This window comes from Fragaria vesca, linkage group LG2 (genome assembly GCF_000184155.1).
Source record: "Fragaria vesca subsp. vesca linkage group LG2, FraVesHawaii_1.0, whole genome shotgun sequence".
NCBI lineage: Eukaryota > Viridiplantae > Streptophyta > Magnoliopsida > Rosales > Rosaceae > Fragaria > Fragaria vesca.
This window is the reverse complement of record NC_020492.1, coordinates 17,672,074-17,692,523: the sequence shown is the minus strand read 5'-3', so window position 1 is coordinate 17,692,523 and position 20,450 is coordinate 17,672,074. Positions and strand designations below refer to the sequence as shown.

General features: G+C 40.6%; 2 protein-coding genes across 3 annotated transcripts; both read left to right on the top strand.

The window, feature by feature from the left end:
* Positions 1-6,562: 6,562 nt before the first annotated feature.
* On the top strand, positions 6,563-9,591 carry LOC101295003 (probable polyamine transporter At1g31830-like). Of its 2 annotated transcripts, none has more exons than XM_004290700.1 (2): positions 6,563-7,309; positions 8,035-9,591. In XM_004290700.1, the coding sequence occupies exons 1-2, from the start codon at positions 7,307-7,309 to the stop codon at positions 9,454-9,456; spliced, it is 1,425 nt and encodes a 474-aa protein (XP_004290748.1). In that variant the 5' UTR covers positions 6,563-7,306; the 3' UTR covers positions 9,457-9,591. The 2 variants fall into 2 exon arrangements, with proteins under 2 accessions (XP_004290748.1, XP_004290749.1); XM_004290701.1 differs by having other exon boundaries at positions 6,563-7,414.
* A 1,248-nt stretch (positions 9,592-10,839) lies between these two features.
* On the top strand, positions 10,840-12,541 carry LOC101294717 (serine/threonine protein phosphatase 2A 57 kDa regulatory subunit B' beta isoform-like). The gene is made up of 2 exons (XM_004290699.1): positions 10,840-12,060; positions 12,180-12,541. Exons 1-2 carry the CDS (start codon positions 10,990-10,992, stop codon positions 12,510-12,512), a joined length of 1,404 nt encoding a protein of 467 aa, XP_004290747.1. The 5' UTR covers positions 10,840-10,989; the 3' UTR covers positions 12,513-12,541.
* Positions 12,542-20,450: the final 7,909 nt, after the last annotated feature.

Here is a 20,450-nt window from a genome sequence, read left to right as displayed (position 1 = left end):
TAAAGCACGGTGCTACCAAAGGTGCATCATGATCCAACCCTTCCGAGGAAGTTACGCAAAGGAGAAGTCGTGAAGAGCATGTCGACCCTGACGCTCTAAGACGGGAACGGTCTAAGAACATGATCTCTGCTTTCGACTCACGCCTATCTTAGGTGGAGGAGGGCATGAGTGGCATTGAGGTTCAAGTGGATGATCTAGGCTAACGGGTAGAAGGCTTAGAGACGAAGGATGCTGCCATCCACACTGCGATCAAGGGCGTGGTGCTCCAGCTAGAGGAGTCCTTACAGGGTGAGATGGCGAAGATTCGCGAGGAGTTCATGGGGGAACTCGCCAAAATGCGTCAAGTCCACGAGAAGGAGTTAAATGACACGCTTGCACGCATTGAGGAGATGCATGGGGACTTGGCCCTATGCAAGCGCTCATTGGCGACGGGAGCTGACACCAACGGTATTATGGAGGCTAAGCGCATTGAGGTGCTAAAGCCTAAGAGTTTCGGGGGATTGTGCAACGCTCGTGAAGTGGATAACTTCTTATGGGGGCTAGACCAATACTTTAGAGCCGTAGGCATCACCGAGGAGGATGCCAAGATTAAGACCACAGCTCTCTACCTCACTGATACTGCCATGTTATGGTGGAGGAGAATGCGAGGAAACGTCGAAAAATGTACGTGCACTATTAGTACTTTTGATGACTTTACAAAGGAGCTTAAAAGACAATTTTATCCTGAGAATGCCGAGGATAAGGCAAGAGCTCGCTTGCGAAAGCTCAAGCACTCAAGGTCTATTCGTGATTATATTAAGGACTTTACCAACTTAGTGCTTGAGATTCTCGATTTACCTGACAATGATGCTCTCTTCAATTTTATGGATGATCTCCAACCATGGGCTATGACCGAGCTAAGGTGACGTGGGGTGCAAGACCTTGCTACCGCCATAGTTGTGGCCGAAAGCCTAATCGACTATACTAGTCCAAAAGAATCCACCGACAAGCTGAAGGAAAAGAAGAGTAGTTATGCCAAAGGTGGGGGAGACAAAGGTCAACGCAAAGACGAGCCCCATCAAGAGAATTACTCGGTAAGGAGCAAGGATAAGGGCAAACAAAAGGAGACAAGGAGCTCGGGTAAGCCCAATAGTAACAAATGTTTCCTTTGCGATGGTCCACATTGGGCTAGAAATTGCCCACAAAAGAGAGCTCTAAGCGCACTCTTAGGAAGTCATCAAAGTAAGATAGAAGTCGAGGGTGACAATGGTGGTGCACACGTGGGCTCTATGTAGCTGCTGAATGTGATCTGATCCACACCTAAGGTCCAAGCCAAAGGTTTACTCTTCGTCGACGTCATTATAGGCGGGAAGCCAACGACGGCAATGCTCGACACAGGTGCAACCCACAACTTCATCGCAGTTGAGGGGGACCGAAGGCTAGGACTTAGGGGAAACAATGGAGGAGGCTCCATCAAAGCGGTCAATTCACCAACTCGACCCATTCATGGTGTAGTTCGAGGAGTCAAGACAAGCGTGGGAGAATGGTGTGGGAACTTAGACTTCTCGATTGTTCCAATGGATGACTTCAAAGTCGTCTTGAGGTTGGAATTCCACGATCAAGTCAAGGCAATCTCGGTGCCATTCGCTAATAGCTTGTGCATCACGGAAGGCGACAAAGCTTGTGTAGTGCCATCAACTAGAGGCACAAAGCAAGACTTGAATGTGTTGTTAGTGTTACAATTCAAGAAAGGCATTAAGAGGGAAGAGGAGAGCTACTTGGCCATCCTTAGTGAGTTTGACGATGATGAGCCAAGACCTCAAGATGATATGTCCAAGGAGGTAGCAGCAGTTCTTGAGGAATTCAAAGATGTTTCACCAGCCAAGCTGCCTAAGAAACTACCCCCAAGGAGAGAAATTGACCATGAGATAGAGGGCCAGTTTGGCTTTGCGTTTTCGGGAAAAAAGCGGTGTATATTTACCGCTGCTAGAACTTCACGCGTTTGGTAATCCAGAAAAACTCGCTTTCTTTTAAATTTCGTGGTCGATCATAGCAAAATTAGAAAGCAGCTAGACCCCTGCTTTTTCATATCCACGATTTCTCAACGCAAGGAAGGAAGCGGTAGGATTAATGAATTGTCTTTTATGCCCAACATCACCGTTTTCAATTTTGCCATTCACATCTACTCCGGTATGTCTTCAATCTTTAGGAACCCAATCTTTATTGCTTCTGTGCTTTCTTTCTCCTCCATGCTCATCTTTAACTGTAGGGGTTGAGACTCTTCAATTTCTTCTTTGACTGAGCAATTGCTATCAGTTCAATCAGTATATTGATTTTCAGTTTTCCCAATTTGTCATTCTTCTTCCTTATGTCAATTCTAGGGTTTTCTTATTAATTCTCATTGGGTTGAGTTCAATCTTCACAAGCTCAAAAGAAATTTGCTTCTGTAATAGGTATTTTTTCATTATCGTTCTTTCAAATTGCTCTCACATCTCTCTAAAATTCTTGATAATTTGTTTCTGATTTCATGGGTAATAGCTTGATGGATATATGCAGGGGATTGATAATTCGCATCTCACGTTAAATAGACATTGCAGCATGAATTTTCATCTGGGTGTCTAATTCTTTTTCAAATGTTGATTGGTACAGGTCAAGGATGATAAGGTAGTGCTGCACGCCTGCACCGATGCAGCGATGTTCTATTGTTCTGAGGATATTATCTAGGAACTGCATATATGTTCAATCTAGTATTGACATTATTTATGGATAATTTATAAATAAGGATAATTGGTTTGGGAAGTTAAATAATCCATCTACTATGTATTGATTCGATCATTTGCAGTTTGCAGATGCAAAGAAAATAGACAAGAGGTTCTAGTGCAAAACAAAAATTGTACTACAAGGTTATTAACCGAGAAAAGTAACAAGAAGATATATGCATTTTATGCTGGAAACATTAGAATGAATGCTTGGATTCTCATTCGTGAAATTAACAAGTCCCAACTGATTATTTCTCAGAAAGGAATACTCTTATTGGGATATTGACGAGAACCAATTGGAACTTTATGTGAGAGCTTACTCTATGAATAGAAGAAGGAAAAATAGATTAACCGATCTATTTTGGTCATTTACATGAAACCGATTTTTTAGTATAAGAAGATACCAAACACATTAAAAGTGTTTATTTTAAACCTAACAGGTGTATAAGAGATTTTACCAAACACTTTCTTAATTATTTTCACCGTTGATTATTTTCACACCTGATTATTTGACAATAGATTATTTTAACCTCAATACCAAACTACGCCAGAGCTGGAACAAGGTACCAAACCACCTGCCATGGGCGCTTATTGCATGGTGCCTCCCGAGTTAGCGGAGTTATGAAGGCAACTGAAAGCTCCTTCAGTTGTTTCAGTTGCCGGATTCATTAGACCTTCAAAGGCCCCGTTTGGTGCCCCGAAATTGTTCCAGAAGAAGAAGGATGGCTCTCTACGCATGTGTATCGACTATCGGGCACTCAACAAAATCACGGTAAAGAACAAATACCCTATTCCTCTTATTGCCGATCGACTCAATTAGTTGGGTCATGCACGCTACTTCTCAAAGTTAGACCTTCGTTCGGGATATTATCAAGTGTGCATAGCCGAGGGAGATGAACCGAAGACCGCGTGTGTCACAAGGTACGGTTCTTACGAGTTTTTGGTTATGCCCTTTGGTCTAACTAATGCACCAGCAACTTTCTGCACCTTGATGAATAAGTTATTCCACCCCTACCTTGATCGGTTCATGGTCGTCTACTTGGACGACATAGTGGTGTATAGCAGAACCCTGGAGGAGCATGTAGAGCACTTGAGGGAAGTGTTCAAGGTGCTACAGGAGAACGAGCTATACATCAAAAATGAGAAGTGCTCTTTTGCTAAGCCGAAAGCCGAAGGTGTTGTTCTTGGGACACAAGATCAAGGGCGGCAAGCTAATGATGGAGAATTGCAAGGTGCATGTCATCCAAGAATGGGAGCCACCCACCAAGGTACATGAGTTGAGGTCTTTTCTTAGGTTAGTGAACTACTACCACCGCTTCATTAAGGGCTATTTGGCAAGGGCCGCTCCATTAACTGACCTTCTCAAGAAAAACAAGACATGAAATTGGATAACGAGGTGTCAAGAGGACTTTGAAGACTTGAAGAAGGCGATATGCGAGGAGCCCGTACTCAGGTTACCCAACCACGCCAAGCCATACGATGTACACACTGATGCTTCTGACTTTGCTATTGGTGGTGTACTCATGCAAGATGGGCATCCGATTGCTTACGAGAGCCGGAAGCTCAATGAAACGGAGCGACGCTACAAGGGACAAGAGAAGAGCGACGCTACACGGTATAAGAGAAGGAGATGATTGCCATCATCCATTGTCTTAGAGTATGGCGACACTACTTGCTTGGAACAAAGTTCGTCATCATGACCGACAATGTTGCAACAAGCTATTTCCAGACACAAAAAAAAACTAAGTCTGAAGCAAGCTAGATGGCAAGACTTCTTGACCGAATTTGATTATGTCATGGAGTATAAACCAAAAAGGGTGAACGTGGTAGCCGACACGTTAAGCCGAAATGCAGAGTTTGCAAGCATATCCCAAGTCACTAGCCCTCTATTGAGCAAGATCAAGGAAGAAATCAAGGCGGATCCACAAGCTCAAAGCATCATTGCCTTAATAGGGGAAGGCAAAACACGGAGGTTTTGGTTAGATGAAGACCTTCTCTACAACAAGGGCTACCGCATCTATGTACCAAAGTGGGGTAACTTAAGGAGGGAGCTAATTAAGGAATGTCATGATTCCTTATGGGCTGGCCACCCTAGTATAAGGCGCACACTTACCCTCTTAAAGTCCACCTACTACTGGCCAAGGATGCGAAATGGGGTCGAAGAGTACGTGAGGACATGTCTTGTTTGTCAACAAGACAAGGTGGTACAACAGCAGCCAGGGGGCTTGCTTGACCCCCTTACTCATTCCCGAGAGACCATGGGAAAACGTCTCTATGGATTTCATCACTTGTCTACTAAAGTCTGAAGGGTTTGGAAACATCATAGTCATGGTGAACCGATTCAGCAAGTATGTAACTTTCATGGCCGCGTCAGCCGACTACACCACGGAGGAAACAGCGAGGCTATTCCTACGCAACGTAGTCAAACTTTGGGGAGTGCCAAAGAACGTTGTCAGCGACCGAGACCCACGCTTCAGTAGGAGATTTTGGACGAAGCTGTTCAAGATACTCAGGTCGGACTTGAACTTTTCAACAAGTTTTCATCCACAAAGCGACGGTCAGACAGATCGCTTCAATGCTCTTTTGGAGTTATACTTGCGGCACTATGTGAGTGCCAACCAAAAGGAGTGGGCCAAGCTTGTTGATGTAGCACAGTTTTCCTATAACTTGCAACAAAGCAAGGCCACCAACAAAAGTCCTTTTGAAATCGTTTTGGGAAAGTAGCCGACAACCCCTCTATCCCTTGCCACTCACTATGAAGGGAAGAGTCCAACCGCGTTCAAATTTGCCAAGTCATGGCATGAGCAAACGGAGTTAGCTCGAGCGGTTTTACACAAGGCTACTACAAGGATGAAGAAATGGGCAGACAAGAAGAGGAGGCACGTGGAGTTCAAGGAAGGCGACCTTGTACTTGTGAAACTCTTGCCCCAACAATTCAAGTCCCTTAGGAAGGTGCATAAGGGCTTGCTACACAAGTACGAAGGGCCGTCTGAGGTTATCAAACGCATATATAGGTAAGGTTTCATATAAGCTTCACCTCCCGCCCAAGTTGAAGATTCATCCGGTCTTCCACGTGATCATGTTAAAGCTTTTTCATGAAGACAAGGAAGACCCATCAAGGGGAGTTTCACATCGGGCACCAACAACGGTTGTCACTTTTTTCGATAAAGAAGTATATGAGATACTCGTGGACTGAGTCATCCGTCGTCGAGGCGTGCCAAGTTATAAAAAGTACCTCATCAAGTAGAGAGGTCTTCCTAATATGGAAGCCAGCTGGGAGTCCGAGGACATACTTTGACAATTTAAGGACAAGATCCAGCGCTACAATGAAGGCGCGATGAGGGCATCGCGTGCTTAGGTAGAGGAGAGTGTCACGCCTCGCCAATTGATAAGGAGTTTCATTGAGCATTTTTTACGTAAGCATGGCTCAAGGAAGGTTTTGTGGGCACATGAGCATTCTGGAAGCATTCGAAATATTATGGAAGGTCTTGGAAGCATCCAGAATATTATTAAACTTGGAAGCATCCAGAATATTATGGAAGGTCTTAGAAGCTTCCGGAAGGATCAGGAAGCATTCGGACAACTCTAAAACTCTCTAAAACCTTAGAGAGTCTCTAGGACACTCCGGAACTCTCTAGAACCCTAGAAAGGCTCAAGGCTCAAGACTACTCTAGAAGTCTCTAGAATAGTACTCAAGGTAACACTTAGACTTGTAAAGAAAACTCTAGAAATCTCTGTACTTGTAAATGTTGTAGAATTGTCTAGAAACTTAGGCAAATGGGGAGGATGCCTATAAATAGGGAGGCACCCATCCCATTTGAGATATAGAGAGTTGGATAGCATTCAAGCTCACTTGTAAAGCTTTGTAACGTTCTCTTAGCTTAATACAAGTTCTCTCTTTCATAGTTATTCTCTTTTCGTTTGGGTGTTCTAGCCAAAGTGTTTGCGTGAGTAAGACTGACTTAGCATAAGAGAAGTGCTAAAGCCACACGAGAAGCTTAAGAAAAAGAAAGCTCGTGACAAAACGCCTCCTTGCACAGGCAAACTCTGTTTTGATGCCTAGTAATTTTGAAACCAATCTTGGATATAAACGTCTATAGAGGGGGACAGACTTATCCCTATATCCCTCGAATAGTAGCTCACAGCATACCACCATTGACGACTTGATGTAACCAAACAAAATGAGTTTGGTTGGATGTTAAATAGGACTGTTAAGTAAGGGAAAATTTATTTTTGTGATGTTTAATCCTAAGTTGATGAAATCCGCCTCATACTCGCACTTAAAGATTGTAAAGCGAAATTCTTGCTAAAAAAAAAAAGAAAAACGTTTTTCTTAGCCAAAGCGTTTTCTGAAAAGAAGTCTCAAAAAATCGCAGAGAGCTTTTGAAAAACACAAACTGGTGTTTTGTCCTTGGAGTCGTGTCGGCGATGCAGCACTGTCACTCGGAAATAGCATACTCGTGCGTGGCCACTGAAACATACGCGTCGCCAGACGCTCGCTTTCTTAACACCATGACACATCGCTAGCATCGTGACTCGTTGTTTCGTCAGTTTTCGCCTCACTTTTCATGGTTAGCTTCTTCTTCTGTTTCATAGGTTGTCATGTTTGCTTTTATGTTTACAATGGACTGAGTTGTTCTTGAAATCGATTGCGGGATCGTGAAGCCTGATAGGAGGTAGATTTTGGTTTTGCTTTCGATTTGTTGCTCAACCCTTTTTCAATTTAGATTTGTGCATGATGAGATTTGATTTATGGGAAATAAGCTCAGATTGGTTTTCTTTTTGTTTCTATGATCAATTTGTTTTGATGGGTATATATGTGTTTGTGTCGAGAAAATTCATTGCTTTACCAATTATGAAGATTTGCCTGTGATTTTGGTAGAGAATTTGATATTAGTTGGATATGAGGATTTTTAGATGGTAAGAAGAAGTTATCTATTTGGATGAGTCTCTTAAACTTGCATGGTAGAAAGTTTAATCCTAGTACATCTGTTCTGTTAGTTTAGCATTGCTTAAGCTCTTAGTTGGTCCTCTCTTTTGCCAAGTTCTGATTTTGAAACTATACGGCTTTGAATTGAGAACTTAGGCCTATAGTTTAGTGTCTTTAGATATGCTGATATGAGCAACAAAGGATGCTTTTGAATCGGAAACTGATAATGCACTAAGAGTTTCAATTTTTTTATTGATTGCCCCCCTTACATGCTCCTTTTCATTTATTCTTTTTCATTCTCACATTCTGGTTGAACTTGCCAAGTCGAAAAGTCTGTAGATTTTGATTACCCTATTTTACTTGCAGAAACATAGAACCTCACCTGCTAGGCAAAGTAGTGCGAAAATGTTGGAAAACAATGTTGGAATGGGGGAAGAATCCTCTCACGACTTACACAAGTACAGTAAGGTTTCAATTGTACCTCTTGTATTCTTGATATTCTATGAGGTCTCTGGCGGCCCATTTGGCGTCGAAGACAGTGTCCAGGCTGCCGGTCCCCTGTTAGCCCTTCTTGGGTTTCTGGTTTTTGCACTCATATGGAGTGTTCCTGAGGCCTTGATAACGGCAGAAATGGGCACTATGTTCCCTGAAAATGGGGGATATGTTGTTTGGGTTTCATCAGCTTTGGGTCCATTTTGGGGATTTCAGCAAGGCTGGGTGAAATGGCTTAGTGGGGTGATTGATAATGCTCTGTACCCTGTTCTATTTCTGGACTATCTGAAGTCAGCAATTCCAGCTTTAGAAAGTGGTTTGCCAAGGACAATTGCAGTGTTGGTTTTGACTGCAATTCTCACTTATTTGAACTATAGGGGTTTAACCATAGTGGGCTGGGTTGCTATTTTACTAGGGGTGTTTTCACTTCTTCCTTTTATAGTCATGGGGCTGATAGCAATTCCGGAGATAGAGCCTTCGAGGTGGCTTATCGTAGATCTGGGCACTGTTAATTGGAGTTTGTACTTGAATACGCTTTTCTGGAATCTTAATTACTGGGATTCAATCAGTACACTTACAGGGGAAGTGGAAAACCCTAGTAAAACTCTTCCAAAAGCTCTGTCTTATGCTCTAATCATGGTTCTTCTTGGATACATTTTCCCTCTTCTGACTGGTACTGGAGCTATTCCAGTTGATCGTGAATTGTGGTCCGATGGTTATTTTGCTGATATTGCTAAAATTCTGGGAGGTGTATGGTTAAGAACCTGGGTTTTAGCGGCAGCTGCTTTGTCAAACATGGGTATGTTCGTGGCTGAAATGAGCAGCGACTCCTTTCAACTTCTGGGTATGGCAGAAATTGGGATGCTTCCTTCATTCTTTGCCAAACGATCTCGTTATGGTACCCCTCTTACGGGAATCTTGTTCTCTGCATCTGGTGTAATTCTGCTCTCGTGGTTGAGCTTCCAAGAGATTGTAGCGGCAGAGAATTACTTGTACTGTTTCGGGATGATTATGGAATTCATAGCATTCGTGAAGTTAAGATTTCAGCACCCAAATTTACCAAGGCCTTACAAGATACCTTTTGGGAATATTGGAGCGATTTTGATATGTATTCCTCCAACAGTGTTGATTTTGGTAGTTTTAGCCCTTGCTTCGCTAAAGATCATGGCTATAAGCATTGCTGCTGCGGTAGTCGGGCTAGTCTTGCAGCCTTGTGTTGAGTACATGAAAAAGAAGAGATGGTATGATTTCTCCGGGAGTTTTGACAATCCAGATTGCCAATATGCATCAGTGTAACAAATCATGATCTCATTAATGCTAGTTTTCATTCGGTGTTTAAAATTGTTGGTTGTTTCTGACTCTTAGAAGTTACTGGTTGTCTTCTGTCTTCTGAGATTTCCTTTGCGATATGATCTATGAAACTGATATGGGTGAGAAAACCAATGTTCTAAAAATTGATAACCATTGCCGGCACCACATGGACATCCCTTTCATTCTTTATGACTAGGAACTACCCCTTCTAGGATTTACCGTAGTTCATCCTTAGTTTTGTGCATCTGTTTTGAACCTTTGGTTTTTCTAGTTCACATCTTTACTTGTTGTCTATTGGGGATAGATCATCACTACTTTCAAACAGAGCCAAAACCAAAACTGGGGGGTGAAATGTACGCAAGGGCATCAAGGGTATTTGGTTTACATCCAAAACAAGCCTAATGCATAGTTTCCTCATTAATAACAACAGTTGGGATTGGTTTCAAAGCAGAGTTGATCATCAATTGCGCTTATGTAGGAAGCACCTTAAGGTTTTCTACTTTAGGTAACGCTTGTACCGTGCAGAAAACACTCTTAACTACTTGCCTAACACAGTAGTGTTTTGGATTGAGAATCGTTTTTACAATTTCACAAGTAATACAAACAAGAGAGTGGTTTGGGTACTTTACTTCCACACTAGCACTCCACATTTAATACTTAAAGGTGAAGCAATACTCTTGAAATGCTTAGAGAGTGGACTGTGAAAACTAATCCCATTATGTAATGCAAATACCTAACTGCTTAATCATGCCTCTTTAAGACTATGAAAAGCAGAGAGGATGGTGAATTGTCTCTTCACCATCTTCTTTTATCCATCTATCTCATACAGTTAGGTGGAACACTCACTCTTATGGTCCTTTTACATGTTTTCAACACTGATTGCAACGAAGAATTTATGTCCTTGATATCCCAAAAAATACCAACACCATGAAGCAACTATGATCTGACCCTATGATTCTGTTCGGAAGGGTCTCTGATTCTTACTCCACCATAGCAAACTCTGTGTTACATGTGCAACTACTTCACTCTGTTCTTCTAATGTCCCTTAGAGAGTGGAGCCCTTGCTCAAAATGCCGAAACCGATAGGTTGGTGGAAGCACATGGATGCTAAACCTGACTCCAATTTATGAGGATTATTGTCCTATTGCTAACTACAACCTGTTCAAGTAATCGAAAAAAAAAAATAATAATAATAATATTGAGCAAGAACAAATAAGCTCTCTCTTAGGCTCAACCTCTTCTTACCAACTATAAACTATTGGCTTTGTGTTAAAACTAAAAAAGGTCTCTGTTATCCAACGGATATTACAACACGTTCTTGTATATATAACATCGCTGTCTTTTTGGCATTTCTACTAATGCTCTTGGATCTCAACAAGTAAAACAGATACTGAACAGTAGGAGCAAAATGTTCTTTCTTTGAGCAGCTAGTGAGACTTTGATAATAGGAGGATGAGGTTCATAGACTAGAGGAGAGTTGAAGGTTAGGAAAAGAGAAACAAGAGGGGAAGAGAGAAAATGGGTGTGCAAAGTAACACTTCCCTGAAAGCTTCACCTAGAGTTTCGACGAGGAAAAGATCAACAACTCTTCAACACCTCTTTGATCTTGATTCCAATGGCAACAAGATTGCCAACAACAATATAGGGAGTTCATCGTCATCTTCTTCATCTTCTTTCAACTCGGAGCACGAAGAAATTCTTTCCACAGTGTCCTACTGCACTTTTGTTTTCGCCTTCACTGAATACGAATGTCCTACACAACAGGAACTCAAGAGGCATAAGCTCTTGCAGCTTCTTTCCTTTGTGAAGACTAATAAAAATTCAGTTCCTGTTCAAGTTCTGTCGTCTCTCATTTCCATGATATCAGCCAACTTGTTCAGGCCTCTCCCTCCTCCTTCCAATCCCTCCATCACCGCAGACTTTCCAGATGATGAAGACCCCATGTCAGCCTTTTCTCCAGTTTGGTCACACCTACAGTTAGTTTATGACATCCTCATACGAGTAGTGATCAACAACGATCCCAAGGTACTTCGTCAGTACATTGATAACCAGTTTGTCATCAATCTCATCGCTCTTTTCCAATCCGAAGACCCTAGGGAACGTGACAGCTTGAAGAATGTGTACCACCGTATATATTCCAGATTCACATTCTACCGCGCCTTCATGAGGAAGTCCATGAATGATGTGTTCTTGCACTATGTGTTTGAGACAGAGAGGCATTGTGGGATTAGAGAGTTGCTTGAGATATGGGGAAGCATCATCAATGGCTTCACCGTGCCGCTTAAGGAAGAGCACAAGCTGTTCTTGATGAGGGTGCTCATTCCATTTCACAAGACAAAAGGAATGCAGGCTTATCATAGGCAATTGGCTTATTGTGTGTCTCAGTTTGTCCAGAAGGAGCCAGTGCTAGGTGGAATTGTTGTTAGAGGGATTTTGAGGTATTGGCCTGTCACTAATTGCCAGAAGGAGGTTTTGCTGATAGGGGAACTTGAAGAACTTGTCGAAAATATTGATCCTGATCAGTATAGGAAGCTAGCTTTGCCTATATGTAATCAGATTACAAGATGCTTGAACAGTTGGAACTCACAGGTATACACACTTCCTATATACTCTAATACTCATTATCATGGTAAATCAAACACCAGTAGTAAAATGTAGTTTTTGATGTCATTTTTATTGGTAAGGTCTAATAAGTGATGCAATTTTAGGTAGCGGAGCGAGCGCTATATGTCTGGAACAATGAGCATTTTGTGAAAATGATATCAGTAGCAATGGAGGAAGTGTTTCCAGTAGTAGTTGAAGGCATGGAGAAGAACTTGAAGTGGCATTGGAGCAAAAGCGTGCGACAATTGACAGAAAACGTGAAAGTGATGCTCGAAGAAATGGACCCTATTTTGTACTCGAAATGTCTGCAAGAAATTGAGCTCAGAGGATCCAAGGCTCACCAGGCTGAGATCAAGAGGAAGCAGAATTGGGACAGAATAGAAATGGCAGCAGCTCGGCACCAGTATCTCCAACCACCACATTTCATATGTGTCTAATGATCACTATAACATACATCAGTGTATACAAGTCTATGCTGGCATTTGGTTTTGGTGTCACAGTCCCTTGTTGAATAGAAGGTATAATTAGTCTTCCTAATTAATTATAAGCTTAATTAGTGAGCGGATACAACTGTTCCCAATATGAAACCAACTAAGCATAAATTGCCAGCAATTCCAGATATATTCATCGTATGAATATGAAACTATCCGAGTTAATTTCATAGCTCAATTCTCAATCTCTCACCAGTTGAGTTAATTTCACGGGCTAGTCTGATATGTAATGTTTTGAGAGTACTAAACAGAGTTTAAGAATTAGAATCATTTGGGATTAATGAGTGAGAATGTATGATTTACCATCTTCTCAACCAGTGTACCAGACAGCTGAATGTGGTATGAAGAAGGTAGAGATGAAAGTAATGACAAAAATTGGGTCAGATTATAGTTATCATTAACATTACTACATACCAAAAGAAGTTATAGTTATTAACTAATCTTTATATATATGAGGTACCACAAAACAGTCCGTTTCTCTTGTTGTGAGGATTACAAGATATGAAGATAAGGCAGGCCGCCGGCTACTTTAAGAAAAGTAGATGTTCAAATAACTAAATTCCGGCAGTTAGAGATTATCATCAAGTGATATCAACAACAATTATATATCTCAGAACATAAATTTTTCTTAATTAAAAAAAAAAAAGGAACATAAATTGTTGTAAGTCCTTACAATAAATACTACTGTCACGTAGGAATTGAAACAAGACTTTACTCGCAAATTTGTTCATATTTTTTACTTTATGCGTAAATTTTAAGCGATTATTGTAACTTACCACATGAAAACCCACAAATTGGCTATTAACTACATGGCTATTACCTCCAAATGCTATATGTTTCTGTCAAGATTATTTTTCATGTTTTTGTTATTCTGAAATGTTACTTGTTTTAGAGGGTAAGATTATTTTTCTGAAATGTTTTTGTGTTCTAGGATATTCCATACTGTGTGCCTTGGTCTTATGCCATCAAGATATGTAGTTAGAATAGAACTATATATTCATTATCATTATCATATTGGTACTTTGTAATTCTCTATATAAAGGGCTCCTATCAATGAATAAGATGATGATTCTCTTGCTATCTCTCATTCTCTACAGTTTATACTTGATCACATTATCAACACGAAAACGACCAAAGAGTGTGTTTGATCACTCTTGTTTTCTTGTTCGGGTTGTGTGTGATCAACCCCGACCTTTCTCCGGATTGTGTTTGATCAATCCGAGGCCTTTTTCGAATTGTGTTTGATCAATTCGTGGCTTTTCCGGATTGTGTGTGATCAATCCGTAAGACAAACCATTAAAAAAATCATTCGTGACTCTATCAAGTCTCATAACAACTTGGTTTTGTATGCAAGAGCAACGTAACATTCTGCTCATCTGAGTTTTGACGTAGTCAATGCGTCAATGCTTAAGGTGAATCTTCGCTTGGTATTTGTGGAACTTTTTTATTGAAAAAGATTGAACCACATGTTTTGACCCCCAGGCTAACAAGCCTAGATACCGAGATTTCACATCTCACACGCTCAAAGTTTTGAAGCACCACATCGACAAAAGTCTTTAATGGCAATCTGTGTAAAAAGTAATAATCATAAAGTACTGTGGAATGCACTTATAGAGTGTTTCTTGAAACGTCCATCTAACTCAACTTGTTGAGTTATTAAGTCAAGTGGATTGCTTACCACCTTATTTGACTACATATCGTCGATGATATTCCGTGGCATCCTGATCCATAATCTTTAGCGGATTCGATCATCATCAAGTTCTCTAGGCCCTCCAAGTTGGTTTAGAATTACCAACGAGACTTGATTTTGATCATACAATTGCAAACGGGAATTATATATACGCTAATGTGATACACGTATTTAGGATTGTCCCCTAATGTGGGGACAACAATATGGGTCATGGCAACGGCAGAAAATGCCGCGCCGATGTCTAGAAAAGAGGGGGAGGTGCCGCTGGCCTTAATGGCGACACTCCCGATCTAGACACCAATCTGTCAAAACTACTCACGCCCGCTTAGGACAATGCAACCATTTGGATCTCTAGATCACTGGTTCAAGATTGTCAAACTCATCCTCAAATTGTGAATGCATACAAAAAGGTACGGAAAATCAATATGAGGACAATAACGTCATCCTTATGATCGCGGATTTCAAAGATTCGAATCCAGCTCTAGCTACCCCTGACTTTGACGTAATTGGCTAGACATTGATTTTCTTTCCAAGCTATATGTAATAAGACGTCGTATCGATGTCCTTTGTTTATTCAAGACCTTGATATATACTCACATTAGCAATAATGAATGCTTGAGAATTTTTTCGAAGTTATGAAACTATTCTCCTCTTATGGTTCGTATTGATTTACAAAAAAGATGTACATTCTTACATCGTCCTTAGAAATATGGCATATTGTGCCGATTTTGGTCCCTTCCTTTGAAGGTGACTCATGGCACCGTATCCTCAAGGAGGATCGCCCACGTGTTTTCCGATTAAGTCTTCTAACCTATAGCGGATTTTCTATCATTAACTGTTCAACTAGGCTCATCCAAGCTCAGTGTAATATATTAGGATTGTTTGAAATTAAGGAGATAGTGGTTTAAGTGTGCCTCGCACAACCGACCCTCCACGGACATGCCTAGTCATACTGACTTAAAGTTACCGAAACCTTTTGATTTTGGATCCCCTTACGCTATTAAACCAATTTCCGTCTTGCAAAAGACGTTGAAGACTTATCAAACTGGACAATCATCATCATGATCGAATCCTCTAGGTCCTCTGAGTTAGTTTATGTTCATGTCATGGAGCTTTTGTTAACTAGTCATGGAGTTTACGACCTTGAAACGACCGACAGGACTTGGTTTCGATCATACACACGTCACTTTTGTCTAAGGCAAAAAGCCTACACGCCATCTGCAAGCTTCACAGCTTTGCACATGCCAATTTTGTGAAAAACAGCAATCTGTCCCTTCTGGACAACCAACTTCGTTTGAGCTTTGTGAACAGCTCTGGACAAACCAGAACTTTTTGCAATTCGTCCATATCTATTTTAACGAAGAAGTTATGGCTGATTTAGTGCGCAAAGGTCATTCTACGTGGAAATTTTTATGCACTCTCGGGATTGCAGCTTTTCGTAACTTCTTTCAATCCCTCTAAATGGTTCAAGTGGAACTATTTACTCTCCTATCTACTCCATTTTGTAGATTTGTCTCATAGAGACATTGAGTACTTCACAGATAGTGGAACTACCCACAATATTCTAAGGCACCGGCAACTATCTCTGGATTTTGTGTCTTGTAAATCTTCTGTGATTACAATGATTGAATCATACCGGTCATTCAGAGATGTGGTTTAGCTTAAATCTTGATGCCTCATGGCACCATGATCAACGTCACAGATGCCCTCTATGCATTAAGAGGCAACCGAACCATGTTGAGCTTTAAAGACAAACTTGCTAATAGTTTTCATTTGAAAACACATTATGAGAATGAACAAGAGTTCTTTTGTGTATATCTTCTTATGAATGTGGACTGAAATGCATCTTAGAGAAGTTTATGAGTCAATCTAGTAGACTGTATGTCACTATGATTCGAATATCGAATCACATGTTGTCTCCAAACATGATATTTGGGACACCAACTCATATAGGCTTTGGTTTGACCAAATCGGTCATCCTAGAAGAGATATAATGATCTAAATTTTAAGAAATTCTCATGGACATCTATTCTTCCGCTCAAAACGAAGACATTCGGGATCTAGCTTCTCCATGAAGCATGATGGTGATGTCATGGTTGTAAATGACGGCACCCTGGGGACATTGACATCACCCGAACACGGCTCTAACTTCCCGGAGGCCGTCCGGTCAATTCCTCAAGCAATTGAGGTGCACTAGCCTTCCCTCAATATTTCAGTGGCCCCTTGCAATGCTCATTGCTCGTTTTAAAAGCCTATTTTTTAGCTAAATTAGGAGTGAGACCCTCCTACGTTAAATGGTACAAAAATGAACATTTCATTCTTACATCAAACTATGTAGATAGATACAACAAACTTGCGGACAACTTTTAATGTTTTATGGTGTTGGTTGAAGTGTTAACACACTGGTCACGTGTTACACTATTATCTACTACTTATGTTGCATATACTTCTACGGGCTCATCATCCATTCTTTAAAGAAGTTTATCGGGATATAAGTTGAAGTGTCACGTACCCCATGTTCACACGCAATACACACTTACCAAGGCTACGACCAAACAACTTTAGTTTGTCGCACGAACATTATTGATGCACACCAATCTTTCTATTGCGTCTTGGGGCTATGCAATATTTGCATACAGCTTTACTATTCATCTACGACCAACCATCATTGAATATTGTTGTACTACAGCTAGTGACTGTGTACCAAGATTGACACGAAATTGCAATCCTTGAGCTCTAACAGGATCGAAACGGATCTCCAATCTTTGAGCTCGGCTAGATGTTATTTCTAGGTGTCAAATCGCAATGTCACTGCACACAATGATGAGTCATTTAAGATGAATAAATATTTAGGTTGGATATGAACCTCCACCTATAATTCACATATGTAGAAACCTTGTCAGGCGATCTCATTCACCGCTAAATTACGGATTGTCACTTTAATGAGACAATATTTCCGCCGTTAGAGGGAGATAAGAACACAAGTGTTCAAGTGTTCAAGTGGAACGACGTGAATTGTCGTGGTTTGTCCTCACTAAGTCTCATCTTGATCCCAAATGTTTAAAGTGTTAAAGTGACGAGATCACATGCTGCAAATATTGATGTCCTATCAAGAGGACATAGCGCGACCAAAAGAGTTGGTCTTGACGCCATCACCATGGATGGTGATATGATGACGCCATATAGTGGCAAAATTGGTGTCACAAGGCCGTGTGGCTCCCCAAAAGGAGGGAGGTCCTTAGGTTCGATACTTTCTCGCATTAGGAAGAAAGCGAGCTTGGCACAACCTGATTCATTGATCAATGATACTCAAATCTGTCTCATGAAGTCTGAATTGTGATTATCGCTGGGGGACGCCTCAATGTCAAATCCAATCCAATCCATATAGAGATCTCTATAAGTATTACATTAGTGTACATAAGGACGTGGGATAATGAGTCTATTATCAAACCACCATTCGTTGATGGATATCAACTTAGTTGATTGGCCTAATGAAAAGATGTGATCCAACATTAACAAAGAGATAGGTCCTTGGACAGGTGATGCCGACATCATAAGCTAAACCCTATCAACTATGTTTTTGTTAGATAGCGTAATGAGAACAAGTGCTTAGACTCACCTTATGGCGCAAGGTCTCTCACTAAAACGCACTGGGATGAGATATGATCTCGTAATGGAAGTCATTACACTCCACTATTTTATCAGTTTGGTAGTTTCCGAATAACTGAACATGCAGCCTATGAATGTGGCTGCATGTGGTCATAATAACATCTCTACGGGATCAGAGATATACATGAAGGTTTTAAACGAACTTCGTTCATCTGAATCAAGTGGCTCCAGACCACAAGATCACGCGTTTGCTAAAGGTATTGAAACGCACATGGACTCTACTTGATTTGGAAGGGATATGGTGAATTATGTCTTTGTGTGTTCATTCCGGATTTACATGGACTCTTGATGGATCAAGAGATGTCAATATGTATCAACATCCGAAGTTAAGAATGAAAAAGATCTTGGGAAGACACAGTCTCGAAAAGGCACTCGATGACTGTATTGATGATGATTTTCCATCAATAGGCTTAGGCGCTTTAACGAAAGTGAGGCCTACATTTACCCATGATTAATCAAAGTCTTTACTCTAAAGAGAAATATGTTGTTTTGTCTAAAGAAAGTTGACAAATATGTGTTAAGAGATGGAGTTCTCATCTAAGTATAATAAGACGTATCAATGTACTCAATACAATACGAAAGACTTGACATCTCGTTCACTATGAAAAGTTGTGAAGCTAAGTGTAGCTATGCGCCCACGTAACGCCAATGTAATGGCAGTAACTCCTTTTTCAATACTTAATGGTATGAAAGGTTGAGGACTATTCTGTCCTTACATAAGAAAGAAACATCAAAAGCGAAATCAGAATCTGTCAAGTTTCGTAGGTCAAATTCCACGGGACCTACAGGAAATCTTACTCACTAGAAAATGGTGAATTTAGTACCATTGGAAAGGTATATGTGTCTACTTTCCAGGGACATGAACAATTTGATCATACCTATTATATTGAGTGAGTTATGGCCATTTTAGTAAAGTAGAACGAATCTGTCCGAGAATCTGATTTTGGCAAAACAGTCAATTTCGACGGGACTTTGTAAAGCTTACGGGAAAGGGGATTGCAGCCGTACGCTCAAACGAGCCTGAGCCACTGTAATACCTTTGTAGGCACATAGCACAACATTTAAAGTATAAGGTGGTGTTTAACCATCCAGCCTTATGCCTGCACATCCCATTGTTTCTGCAAATAAAAGTCCTGACGAACCAGAATGTGTATTGTTAGAACCAATCCAATATCCGTTCAAAAAGAGTATATAACAAACAACGAAATTGAAAATAACAACAAAATAAAATGAAAAACACCAACTTGATTGATCAGATAGAGGTCTGTCATGCAGTGACCTAAGACAGAAATTCATCTCCGCTTGTGCTGCAGTTTCGGACGTCTATCTAAAGGATACAACTATCTGGTTCAACTTGACCCTGGCGAAGTTACTTTATGCTTCAAAAGAAATAGTTTTGGGGAGGAAGAAGAAGAATGATTCGATGATAAAAAAAAACGACAGAACTGTTCAGATTTAATCAACATAGCCCAAGAGCCTAGAGGAAGTTACGGCTGTTCTAGTAACTGAAGGTTATGCTGTGCGGAAATCAAATTTCCTGCACGAACTTATGTTTTGAGTTCACAAGCGGCCTTCTCCTCAAGATCCAAGTGTAAAAGATCATGTTTGAGGACAATACGGCATAATGTAGTTAATCATTGCCCAATGCCACATTTGAAGACATGTTAAAGAGCATTGACATCTTAAGTTATTGAAATTTCCGTAATTAGTAAGAATCAAGAAGAGCCCTATGATTGATGTAAAGATCAAGGGGAGGTGCAAACTTCAGAGGGAGTCTAGCACATACATACATGTCATTATCAAATGTGAAGAGTGCGTCGTACTCTTTTTCTCCTACGATCAATGTTTAGTTTTTCTTCCACATGGTTTTTGTTACTTGACGAGGTTTTTAACGAGACGACATATCAACACCACCGGCATACCGGCGCATAGCACAAGGGGGAGTGTTATAGGATATTTCATATGTGTGCGTTGGTCTTATGCCATCAGGATATGTAGTTAGAATAAGACTATGTATTCATTATCATTACCATATTGGTATTTTGTAATTCCTTATATAAATAGCTCCTATCAATAAATAAGATGATGATTCTCTTATTATCTCTCGTTCTCTACAGTTTATAATTGATCATTTTGTTAATTTTCGAAAAAAAATCCGAAGAACACCCTCTACAGTAGGCTCTTGAAAATATGTGGAACTACCAAGTTTGTCCTCTCTTTTTCTGAAAATTACACTCAATAGATTTAAATTGATCGTTGTTTTGCGCAAGACCCCACAAAAACACAAACAGCTTCTACACTTCCCTCTCTGCCGTCAAAAACACAGTAGAGGTCGTGTGGCCGGCTTTCGTTTCACTCTCATCCATTGTTCTCATCAAGTTGTAAAGGTAATACATCAATCTGTTTGATCGATATTGGGGTTATATTCACAATGGGTTCAGTTAATGTTTCTGGGAATTGGTATTGTCTTTTGAGTTGGGTTTGTGTTTTTAAGCATTATTCAAGTTTATGGTTGCTTATGTTGG

What these genes read in the sequence shown, in the direction of transcription:
- LOC101294717 (XM_004290699.1), top strand. Translation starts at nt 10,990, where the DNA reads ATGGGTGTGCAAAGTAACACTTCCCTGAAAGCTTCACCTAGAGTTTCG. An exon ending in TGAACAGTTGGAACTCACAG is followed by an intron (nt 12,061 to 12,179) that starts GTATACACACTT and finishes ATGCAATTTTAG; the next exon opens with GTAGCGGAGCGAGCGCTATA.